Below are 12,519 nucleotides of genomic sequence, written 5' to 3' on the forward strand. Positions count from 1 at the left end.
TCTGGTGGTGAGTTGGATCAGAGGGAGGGAGAGGACTTTGGACAGACCTGGTAAGCCCAAACGGATAGTGCTAGTGAACTGGGAACATCTGGAGGAGCCCACTGTCCGACACATCTTCAGCTCACACCTCTGGCGGAGCTTTTCTGGTATCCTTCTGGAGGTTGGGGCATTGAACCAGAATGGGCACTTTGCAAAGCTTCCATTACAGAATCTGCAGCAGGGAGCTGTGGCTTGAAAGTCTCAGTTGCCTCAAGGGGAGCAACCCTTGAACACCGTTGTGCACACCGGCGGTCAGGGAAGCCATCTGACTGAAGAAGGAGTCCTTCCAGGATATGTTATCTCGGAGGACTCCGGAGGCAGTTGTGAGGCACTGACAGGTTGGAAGGGTAGCAAACTCTGCTGTGAGAGAAGCAAAGCAGCGCATGTGGGAGGAGTTCAGAGTAACCATGGAGAAGGACTTTCAGTCGGCACTGAGGTGCTTCTGGCGGACCGTGAAGCACCTCGAGAGAGGAAAACGGGGAACCATCCAAGCTGTCGGCAGTAAGTATGGGACTCTGTTGACCTCACTTGAGGAGGTAATTGGGCCCTGGAAGAAACACTTTGAAGAACTCCTGCATCAGACTGGAGTGCCCTCTGTAATGGGGGCAGAGCTGGAAGCTCATGGGGGATCATCGTCAAGTTTCCCTGGTGGAAGTCACTGAGGTAGCCAAACAACTCTGCAGTGGCAAGGCCCCGGGGGTTGATGTCCAGAAATGCTGAAGGCTCTGGGTGTGGAGGGACTGTCTTGGATGAGATGTCTCTTCAACATTGCGTTGAGGTCTGCGACAGCGCCTAAGGAGTAGCAGACTGGGGTTGGTGGTCCCCATATTTAAAAGGGACCAGAGTGTGTGTATCAGTTACAGGGGCATCGCACTGCTCAGCCTCCCTGGTAAAATGGTGGAAAGGAAGGTTTGGCCAATAGCCGAACCTCGCATTGAAGAGGAGCAATGTGGGTTCCATCCCGGCTGTGGAACAACTGACCAGGATCCTGGAGGGGGCCTGAGAGTATGCCCATCCTGTCTACATGTCATTTGTGGACTTAGAGAAAGCGTATGAACGGGTACCCTGAGAAATACTGTGGGAGGTGCTACGGGAGTATGGAGTGAGGGGGTCCCTTCTCAGGGCCATCCAGTCTCTGTACTCACAAAGCAAGAGCTGTGTTTGGGTCATGACAGAAAGAACTAGATCGTGAGAACAAGCGGCTGAAATGGGCTTCTTCAGGAGGGTGGCGGGTGTCTTCCTTAGAGATAAGGTGAGAAGCTTGGTCATCCTTGAGGAGCTTTTCATAGATCTGCTGCTCCTTTGTGTTGAGAGGAGCCAGCTGACGCGGTTCGGGCATCTGGTAAGGATGCCCTCTGGGCGCCTCCCTAGGGAGATGTTCCAGGCACGTCCTTCTGGGTGGAGAGATTAGATCTCCACACTGGCCCGGGGAATGCCTTGGTATTCTCTAGTTAGAGCTGGTAAATGTCGCCCGGGAAAGGGAAGTCTGGGGTCCCCTACTCGAGCTATTGCCTCCGTGACCCCGTCCTGGATAAGTGGTTGAGGATAAGTGAGATAAAATCTCTTTCTGGGGACGGCATGACATAAATGCACTGATAAAACCTTCTTGCCTCTCAATCAAGTTGTGCTTTCCACATAAATACACAAATTCTTGATTGTTCCTGCTCACAGACTGCAAACTAGGGGTGAATCCAGAGAGAAAGAGGGTGTCAACACACCTTGATTAAAAGTTAGCTTTTGAAGACATTTTTGACACTATTGCAACTACTTACTGCAACTACTTATAATAATAATTTTAACAACTAAAATGTTTAAATCAGTGTTAATCTGGGCATGTGTTTTACATAGTTCTGAACTAAGTTGAATTGAGGAGCCATATAAAAATAAGTTTAGTTAATTAAACTTTTCTGCATAAGTGAAGTGAAGTAAAGCAGTATCTTTTTTATTTAATCTCTCATCCCGGGCATTCCTGAGTCTGTTTGGGGTTCTAGCTTTAAAATCAGGTCAATAAGGATGAGAAGTCAAAAATATGAAAATGGTTGCAGCTCTTGTGGTTAATTATCTTATCAAACAATTATGTCAATTTTGGTTAAAGGCAAAGAAAAGGTGAAAATGTGCAAAAGAAAATACAAATACAATACACATAAGCAGTACAACTAAATTGAGGGGGATCAGGGATGGAAAGTAGTCATCAAAAACCGTCCAGAATGCATCCCTGGACACCAAAACAAACAAAACAACAACAAAAAAACACTGCTGACAAAGGTCCACTTTTACCTAAGACAACCCCCATTTCAGATCCTGGCTACAGGCCTGAGATTGTAATTGGTAGTGAATCAAAGAAAAGCTGTCCTCTTAAAACGTGTTTATCCTGAAGTGTTTTAATAATATGTAGGTTAACGTTTTTCTATAATTTGATGGCTGCATCTGAAAAGATCAGCAGTGGTTAGAGAGTGAAATCTTGTAAAATCAATTAGCTGTCTCAATCTTGGTTTTCTGTAAACTGTAGGACTTGATCACAAAAAGGGTTTCTTTAAAAAGGTACATGGTGAACAGTTTGATTTAACTGTGGGGGAAAAAAAAAATTCCTTTTTTTTTTTTTGCTTTCATCCCTGCATGTAGTGGTGAACCTGTAGCACTAATACTAGTGTCAACATGACCCTTGAGGATTAATTACTGTTACTGAAGATTTTGAAATTGAGCCATATTTTATGCAACCGACCAGTGGCTTGCAAACCTTTTCAGCCCTAAAGAGAAATTTGGTGACTCTCTGGTACCCAAACAGAAAAATAGATTGTGATGTATCATAAGATCTACATTTATGAACTACTAATGAAGAACACAATAAACCATGAATTGAAATGGATACAAAATATATTTATTCTATTAAAAATTTAAACAACTAAAGCAGAGGGTATGGAGGGGGTCTCATATGCTGTACAGTTCTAATTAATGTTTATTGTATAAGGTACAAATAAGAAAGAGCAGTTCTCATCATCTTATTAGCCTAACCTGATCAAAGTCCATGATGTCATCACATTTAACATTCAAACAGTATACCATGCACCAAATGGCTTTTAAAAAAGGCTTTGTAACAGGTTGTGCCCCATAGGCCCTCTGTAATAACAGGATAGAAAGGTTTAGAAAGTTGTGACACTTTCTGTGGGATTTCAACAAATACTACTGGTTACTTCACATTGGTAATAATATTCCATAAATGTATTAATTATAGCAAGACTTGGGTTCCCTTTCCTCTATTATTATTATTACTATTATTTTATGTGTAAAAATTGTTTGATTAATACTTTTTATGTATGAAAACTGATTAAAGTAAACAATTAAAAAAAAAAAAATCCAGACCCCACAGTTATATTGCACCTTTTGCACCTGCATTGTTGTATGGCACATCTGCACAGGGGACACCACTGGAAAAAAAATGTCAAAAACTGTGGTCCATGCAAACCTATTGAGTGATAGATGAAATTGTGTTAGGCCACATTTTATGAAGTAGACCTCTTGAAACACTGCTGTGTGTGTGCACAAGCCACAATGTGTTTACGATGTGTTTTCACACGTGTTCATGCACTGTGGAAAGCTGCACTTGCATAAAATGCACTAAATTGAGAGTAACACTGAGTGGCAAACATTATTGTATTTTTGTGGATAATGGTAAATATGGAAAAACATTTATTGACCAGTGACTTATATTTCATCTTGGCATTCATTTTGCATTTTGATGCATTACTTTTTTAACAAATGCGTTCTTAAAGGTAATGGATCCCCCTCCAATCAAGATATTTTTCCATTTTCTTCTGAAATGTTAGCCCAAAAGTATGCAGTCCACATTTATGTTGACGTGCTGTCCCTGATCAGTCTGTCTTACTGTCTCCGGCAGAGGACATGAGGCAACCAAGCTAATTACAAAAGTTGGTGTTTTACATGAAGGTGTCAGAGATGGGCTGTTCACATAATAGCGATACTGCCTATGACCATTTTAAATCTGTACAGTGTGATGTGTTATGAAATGCCGTCTTAATGTTAGCAAAATATTAAAGGCTGTCTGAGGGGGAAGAAATGTGTTTTTCAACTGTTTGAAGTTAAGCAATTAAAAGGTAAAAGTAAGTTCTGTGAACTTCTCCCTTTTTTTTTCTTTTTTTTTACTTGGGGCCAATGCAGCCGTTCCAATATGGATCTGCATGTTGATTTGGCACACGGTTTACACCGGAAGCCCTTCCTAATGCAACTTTACATTACACATAGAATGGGCAGTGGTGGTCTTGAGCGAGCTCTCCACAATTTCTCTTATACTCACTCGACTGGTAAGCCACTGAAAGCCAAGATAGGCATGTCCCAACTTGTCCTCTGACACTCCAAAACAGAGGCGTTCTTTGTCTCGCTCCATCAGTGAATCCGTCGTGATGCGCGAAGCCTCCGCGCGGCTTTCCATGACAAAATCTCTTGTTAAAAGTGAAATCTGCCGGAAAATGGCTGATGTCCAGCTCTTGTGATAACCAGAGAAATTGCACACGATGGTCCATACAGCCATCCGTTTAGAAATGAAATGGTCATTTCAGCCTGTCGATCGCGGCTCGGAGCGCGGCGCGCCATTGTGGGCCGTCCTTAAAGCGGTAGTAGCACTCCTTAATCTCTGTGAAGCCCATAAAATTTTCACCGAAAGCCATGTGAATTTTCTGAATGGTTTCCAGCTGCCTGTCTCTAACAGTTTCTGAAAAAATTCTGATGGAACAAAGCCCAAATCATTCCGCCATTTCCTCGCAATGAAAAAACGACGAGAGGGGTAGACCAGTGCTCACTCAAAGCCTGCCCACAGGCGAATGACGCAACCGACAGGCGTGAAAAAACTCATGCATGCGCATGAAGGTTCAAGCTTGGCTGATGTAAAAACATATGAATCAAATCCATATATTTTTTGCATAAAATAAAAAGGTCAGATACTTTTCTCACAGACCTCGTATTGACAAACATTTTTTAGTAACTGTCAAGAGTTTGAGGTCATAATCCCAGTGGAAATTTTTGAAAATTTGATGGCTTTTGTGCATTAGAACCTTTGGTCATAAATGTAGAACCTTACAGATGGACTTCCTTTTTGGATTTTCACACTGGAGACATACATATTTTGTATTGATACACTATTCTTTGATCTTATGTGATTAGCATACAATTTGTAGACCCATTGGCATCTTTAAAATCTGATGTAATTAAATTTATAGCTACTACAGTGTTCCCCCTCATTAGTGGCCCCTTTCAGGCCACCCCTCATATATGGCCACATTTCACATTTTTCTATTGATTTCACCTCTCAAGAGAGGCCACCCCTCAAACGTGGCCAGTAGCCCACTCAAAAGGATGAAAATCCCGGCAACAGTGGCCATTACGTGGAAATTCCCAACTGGGTTTTCCCACAGAAGTCGCATCAAAACTCTCCTGTGAACATGAGCTTCTGAGATTACTCCAGTAAACAAAAGAACAAAGAAAAATGGGTCCTGTTAGAAAAACTTCTGCATCTCAGAAAAGAAAATCTTTAACATTAGAAGAAAAGGTGAACATCATTCGTTTGAATGAGAAAGGAGAAGGTTCCCGAAAGTTGGCTGTTGATTTCAGTGTTAGTAAAACGCAGCTTAACAACAACATTCATACAAACGCTGAAGATGTACTGCAGGAAGAAACACTTGCATAATGTGTTGATGGAAATGGATGATGTTTCCAAGGCATCAGATGTTGCCAGGATTTTCTGTTCCTATTTTGTGGACTGACCTTGTTTTGATTTTACATTTTTTTTTTTTTTTACTTTAAAGGATCCAATTCTTGTGCTGTGATGTTTTGAACTTTGAGTGGAAGACATGGTTTGTCTGTGACTGTACAGTAGACAGTAAATCTCTGATGTTTTTCCTCATACATGCTTGCTTGTAGTAATATGTTATTAAGTACCATACTGTACACATGTTTGTCTCCCCCTCAACAAAGTCCACCCCTCTGATGTGATCACTTTTAGTTTGCAGTACAGGTGGCCTTAATAGAGGGGGACCACTGTATATGAGAAAACTAAATCGCTAAACCTCTGGAGGGGGTCAGTGGTAGATTATTTACCCATGAAATTATCCTACATGTATTATAAAATACTAGTGTAGATATCCCTGTGCGTATAATAGGCTGAAGGTGTATTGTCAACACCAGGGCGGGAGTTGGGCGGTGTCAACAATTGACTTGTTGGCACAATTGCTCTGGAATGGAGAGGCCTAGTGTGACCAAACTTGCAGGAAAGTTGTATCAGTTCAAGGTCTTGGTAAAGTTTAAAAACTGATGACCTTGACCAATAGGTCTTACTAAGACCACAGGAATTCTGCCACCCAGGGATTTTGCTGCCGTGGAGGTAAGGGGTACCACTAGCGGCTGCAAGTTTTTTTTTCACTTTTCTGTTTTTGATGTTGATTGTAGTGGATTCCTTGTGGGCAGTGTGTTGCCTGCCGCAACACAGTGAATTGTGGTCAGTGTGCCAACTGCAAGCATGGACTGCAGAGCCCTGAAACCAGAAAACGGACATGCAGGAAGCGCAAATGTATATGTCCCATCCGTAAGGTAGGGTGATATGGACACATTGTATATTTTGTTGCTTATTTTTGCACTGCAGCCTTTGGACTTCACATCTTGTTGTTTTGTTTGTTAGCAAAGCCATGTGATTGGAAACTTTGTGGCACAGAAACCTCAAAATGACATTCCAGATCCTTTTGAAGACAACATGGGTTTTCAGGTAATAACACCATCATAATAATTTGTTCAGTCTTTCTGTGTTTACTTTAACGGTGTAATCTCTCTGGGTTTTTTTTGTTTGTTTTCTCATTTATTTATCTTTTTTTTTTTTCATAAAAAAAACCCACCTGCACATCACTTACAAAGTGCGAACATAAAGAAAGTGCAGTCAAAACACGTAAATGTGCTGCAACCTGAACCTTCACAAGTACCCAACACCAATATACCAGCGTTAAGCCCTCCAAAATAATAATTAAAATAAATAAATATTAATAAATAATACCCCATGACCTGATCCCAGATAAGTGGTTGAAGATGAGAAGAGGTAATAATGAGTGCGTTGCCTGTGGTCAAGGGTGGTAATAAATTATGCAAAGTTTCTATGAGTTGGAATGACGTGTGAGTCCAGAATGTTTTTAGAACCTTGAACCTCAACAGCTTTTAGAAGAAGAACTCAATCAACCCTTTTACGAGGTCTATTAGAAAAGTATCCGACCTTATTATTTTTTTCAAAAACCATATGGATTTGAATCACGTGTGATTACATCAGACATGCTTGAACCCTCGTGGGCATGCGAGATTTTTGTCACGCCTGTCGGTTACGTCATTCGCCTGTGGGCAGTCTTTGAGTGAGGAGTCGTCCACCCTCTCGTCGTTTTTTCATTGTTTAGGAATGGCTCAGAGACTGTTGCTTTGTTTGATAAAATTTTTTCAAAACTGTAAGGCACAACTGAGTGGACACCATTCAATAAATTCAGCTGGTTTTCGGTAAAAATTTTAACGGCTGATGAGAGATTTTGGTCTGGTAGTGTCGCTTTAAGGACGGTCCACGGCGCCTGACGGCGATCTGCGCTTCGAGGCGGCAGCGTCTCGCCGTTTCAAGTTGAAAACTTCCACATTTCAGGCTCTGTTGACGCAGTAAGTCGTCAGAGAACAGAGAACTTTCAGAAGAAGTCGGCATGAGGAGTTTATTCGGACATTCCATTGTTAACGGTCATTTTGTAATGAAAGAACGTGCGGGCAGAGTCGCATGTCGGGCTGGACCCGACCGCGGGGGGTCGCGGCAGGAGAAACACCTCCGTTGGAAATCTTAACGGGCAAGTTGGAACATGCCCAAGCTGTTAAACAATTTCTCAGTTACTCACTTGTTGAAAGCCATTAAAAGCCGCCTGAATTCTACAAATGGTTTTCAACACGGAGGTGTTTTTCCTGTCGCGGCGCACACAGATTTGCCGAGTCGTCACGGAAACGACTCGGCGAATTTGCGCGTACGTCTTTCATTAAAAAAATGTCCTTAAACAGTGGAATGTCCGCATAAATTCCTCATGCCGGCCTCTTCTGAATCTTCTCTGTTCTCTCACGATGTCCTGGGTGAATTAAGCCTTAAATTAGGATGTTTTCAGCTCGAAACAGGCCGACGACAGCGCCTGGAAGTGCTGCAGGACGTCCCGCTCCGTGGGAAGTCCTTACACCGACAGAAACACCCCATAATCTCTCATCAGCCGTTAAACTTTTCACAGAAAACCAGCTTAATTTCTCGAATAGTGTCCACTCGGATATTCCTCACAGGTCCAGAAAAAATTTTGATAAAGCAACGCGCGCCGTCTCGAGCAGCGTGTGAAACAAAGGAATTCAGCCGAGAGGGCGGGACCACATCTCACTCAAGGCCTGCCCACAGGGAAATGACGTCACCGACACGCGTGAAAAAACTCACGCATGCGCACGAGGGTTCAAGCATGATTGGTGTAATCGCATGTCATTCAAATCCATATAGTTAAAAAAAAAAATAAAAGGGTCGGTTTATTATCTAAGAGACCTCGTATTTCCTAATAATGAGCTGTCTCAGAGAAAATCATGAGCGGGTGGCTGGATGAGTGACTGATTTTGATGAAATTTCCACCATATACCCTTTAAGTAGATTGATTAGGAATGGCAAAGTTATTTTTCCATCAGGCAAAATTTTACTTGAAATTTGGTCCATTCAAAATTTGATGTCAAAATGGCCTCAGATTTTGTTACATTAAAAATATAGTAAAAATGGACAAATTTGACATATCGGTTCTCAATTCTCGAGGGGTAGACAGAAAAAGTGAGTGTGATTCCTGATACAGGGTACCAGTGACCTTCAAAAACCACTGTTCGTTCTGTGGCATATTTCCTTATATTTCTGCAATTGACACTTTTTGAATCCTATAGGTGAGCACTTTCAGGGCCAAATCTGGGTGAAGGAGAAATTTGAAATTTCTCATAAATCAGTCAATTTTACGCTTATTTCAGCAAATAAGATGTCCTTTCCTATGTAGAGGTCAAGGTCATTCTCAGATTTTACCATTTTTCACATATCTTTTGAGCTTAGCATGACATTTTAGCACCTGAAATGATAACATTTAGTTTGTGACTACATCAATTGATAGAACATACTGTTAGCATAAATTTAATTGCTAACATGCACAGTTTTAAGTATCTTCACATTCCGTGAGGTTATCAAATCGAGCATTCTAAACGCAGAAGTTGATGAAAAACTTGTTACATTTTTTTATACCAATATACATTTATTACAAAGAGGTATTTTCTCCACTCATACCATGACATGCAAAGTTAACAAACTCAAAATTGTAAAAGTAGAAGTTTACATTCATTCTCATTATATGTAACTCGTATTGTGCAAGGACAATTTTCTCTTAAAACTGATAATTTTGTTGATTTTGTGTCAGCTTACCAAGGTAATGACATATATCTATGACACCAAAGATTACAATTAATTAGAAATTGTATTTGTACTGATATATCACCCTTTCTGTTTTTGATAGGTAGCTATTGGTACTCTGTACAAAGAAATGGTTGTCTAAGCCACACACAGATATGGTCATATGAACAAGACAAGAACAACGTGACCTCTCAGTCCAAAATTTTGTCACCTTTTGAACTAAGTCAACTCATGAATAATGATTTCTTCAATCTTTACCAAGCTATACATCTCAAGAATTCTCACTGTAGATTCAGTGGCCCTGACATTTCAAAATTAGAAATACTCAACACAAGGCACAGATTCAGACAAACTCCAAGATACAAGGTCTTGGCCTAGGGTTACACTGCAATATTCTGATTACACATGTGACATCTTATGGGAAATGTATGTTGGTATAAAAAAATTTAACGCAAGTTTTTCATCAACTTCTTTTGCATTTAGAATGCTCTATTTGATAACCTCACAGAATGTGAAGATACTTAAAAACTATGCATGTTAGCAATTAACTTTATGCTAACAATATGTTCTATCAATTGATGTAGTCACAAACTAAATTTTAACATTCCAGGTGATAAAATGTCCTGTTAAGTACAAAAGATATGTGAAAATTTTAAAAAATAACTAAATAAATAAGGGCAGGCCATATAAGGAATAAATATCTGTAAAATTAAGAAAGATATTATCCCTAAAAAGATCACAGAAACATTTAATGCCCTTCTTACCCCATAGATGAAATGCAGTGTCTGGGGTGGGGGGTGATCATTACATCATGGGCCAAGACCAGAAGCAGAAAAACATTTTGAAGTTAAGTTGAAATTGTTACCATATTTTAAGCAAGGCAAGACAAATAATTGGAATAAAGAAAGGCAATGTGATGTCAGCTGGCTGCTTGCTTGAACAAAATAAACCACGATGGCAGAAAACGCTCTGACACAGCTTATTTCTGTATAAATCTAATATGTTTCTCGTATATTTTGTGAAAGTTAGCCAAAATAAACACTTGTAAATCCAAAAACACTGTTTTTGAAACCAGTTAACAACTCTGAAGTGAATTGAAAGACATCGTACAGATGTTATGCCAATCTTGTGAAAAATTTGGGGAATATGCTGGATACGTTGAATAAGTTGTGCCACCATCACACCATGACGATTTAGCCAACGTATGCTGACAGCCCTGTTTCCACCTGGGTGGTATGGCACGGCACGGTATGGTGTGGGTCGGAACGGATAAGTCTGGCTTGGTTTGTGTTTCCACCAGAAACCCTTTTTTTTTTGGCAGGCAGAGCACGAAGATATTGACAAGCACGTCATCGACCGCACGTACACTTTCGCGCGGCTTCTCCCCATCACATTGAGGCCAAACAGAGTAACATTTTTAAAATTTCACGTAATTTTTGCTTTGGTGGCTGATGGAATTTATTTTCATCATGTGCAGAATGCTGACGAGTCGACTGATACCTGTGATAAACGCTGCCATGAATGATTGAGGTGCTGTAACTCAACGTTTAAAATAAGTTAAGTGTCTTGTGGCACAAAGTACCAGTGTTCTCTGGTTCAGGCTGAGAAATGCACAGAGGGACTTCTTTTAAAATGCTCCGTTTCTTCAGCCATGACAAGGACCTAAAGTATTTTCAGACATCGTTTTCCAAAGTCAAGATGTGTTATGTGGATGTTTTCGTCGGTTGTGATGATGAATCAGACTGAAATGAACAGTTAAGATTATTCAGAAATGTTTTAATATTTGCAATAGTGTGAACTGTTCGCATAAGGACTGCAGCTTTCAATTGTTGAGCCAATCAGTGGACAGCATCGACGGACATATTCAGACTTACGAGAAACTGACAAGAAACGTGTGTCAACAATTGCATAACTTGCCTTCAGCTCATGTCCCGCATGTGCGTATTTTTTGTACGTTGACATATGCTGGCTACAATGTCAAGGTGTGACAGGCCTGTTCTCTAGATGCAGTGAGAAGGAAAATGAAAAACATCCCTATGGAATTCCCTCCAGAAAATGTGTTTTCTTCATTAAAGTGAGCTGTAATTACAACACATTATAAAAATAAACCAACATTATAATGCTTGGATTTTGGTAGAAACTAAATTTTGTCAGTTTTGTGCAGTTTGAAAGGCTGTACATTTTTAAGGCAAAAAATGGTCATGTACTGGTTCCACTAGGTTGGTGATTTGTTGAACTATATGACTCACATGCCTCTGGCACTTCTCAGTTATTGAACAAGTTCCCTTTTCTTGGCTACAGTTAATCCAGATTATAAAGTAAATCAGAACTGCTGCTGTTGTCAATTAAGAGTTGGGAAGCACTTTGGATACAAATGCACTGGTTTTGATCATGACGTTCTAACCATATTTTAAAATGTGTACATAAAATATAGGGGCGCCAGTAATTCTGACCACAACAGTATATGCTCTGAAAACAATAGTTTTGGGGTATTTAGGAGCTACCCTGTCTATATTTCCATTTGTCCATGAAAATGATAAGTGCAACTGTTCCAAAACTGGTTGTTGAATTTCACTGAAATTTCATAGAAAAGTAGCACACTATGTGCATGAAGGAAAATAATTCCTGTCCAACATCTTCAATGGGGAAAGAAGAGGACTTTTGTGTTTAACTGATGCATTCCCACAGTTTTCCTATTAAATGGACTTGTAAGCAAAAGTCCTCCATAAGTGGGTTATAGACTCCAATAAAATTTCACAATATCAAAATCTACATGAAGGAAGATAATTTTGGTCTATCTTCTGGTGGAGTTGATTAGGTATTTGTTTTTTTGTTTTTATTTTTTATTTATTATTATTTGTCAGTGACATGTATAAGCAGACCTGCTAGGCTTTTCACTACAGAGGCTGTTAAATCAGGTGTTTCATCACAAACATTTTCTTACCATGATACATAAAGTACATGCAATCAAATTGTGTGGCAGAATGGGGGGGTGGGGTGGGGCG

General features: G+C 40.3%; 1 protein-coding gene across 4 annotated transcripts in view; it reads left to right on the forward strand.

Annotated features, from left to right (window-relative positions):
- The window catches only part of mbd1b (methyl-CpG binding domain protein 1b), an 85,033-nt gene that overhangs the window by 22,103 nt on the left and 50,411 nt on the right, over positions 1–12,519 (forward strand). For 2 of the 4 annotated variants that reach the window (XM_034167288.1, XM_034167289.1), the window contains exons 8-9: positions 6,496–6,636; positions 6,725–6,808. The exons of the other annotated variants lie outside the window; for them this stretch is intronic. In XM_034167288.1, coding sequence (XP_034023179.1) covers positions 6,496–6,636; positions 6,725–6,808 — 225 coding nt within the window. The remainder of the gene's footprint in view (positions 1–6,495; positions 6,637–6,724; positions 6,809–12,519) is intronic. 4 annotated transcript variants of the gene reach the window in all.

The sequence above is a fragment of the Thalassophryne amazonica genome, chromosome 3 (genome assembly GCF_902500255.1).
Source record: "Thalassophryne amazonica chromosome 3, fThaAma1.1, whole genome shotgun sequence".
NCBI classification, from domain to species: Eukaryota; Metazoa; Chordata; class Actinopteri; order Batrachoidiformes; family Batrachoididae; genus Thalassophryne; species Thalassophryne amazonica.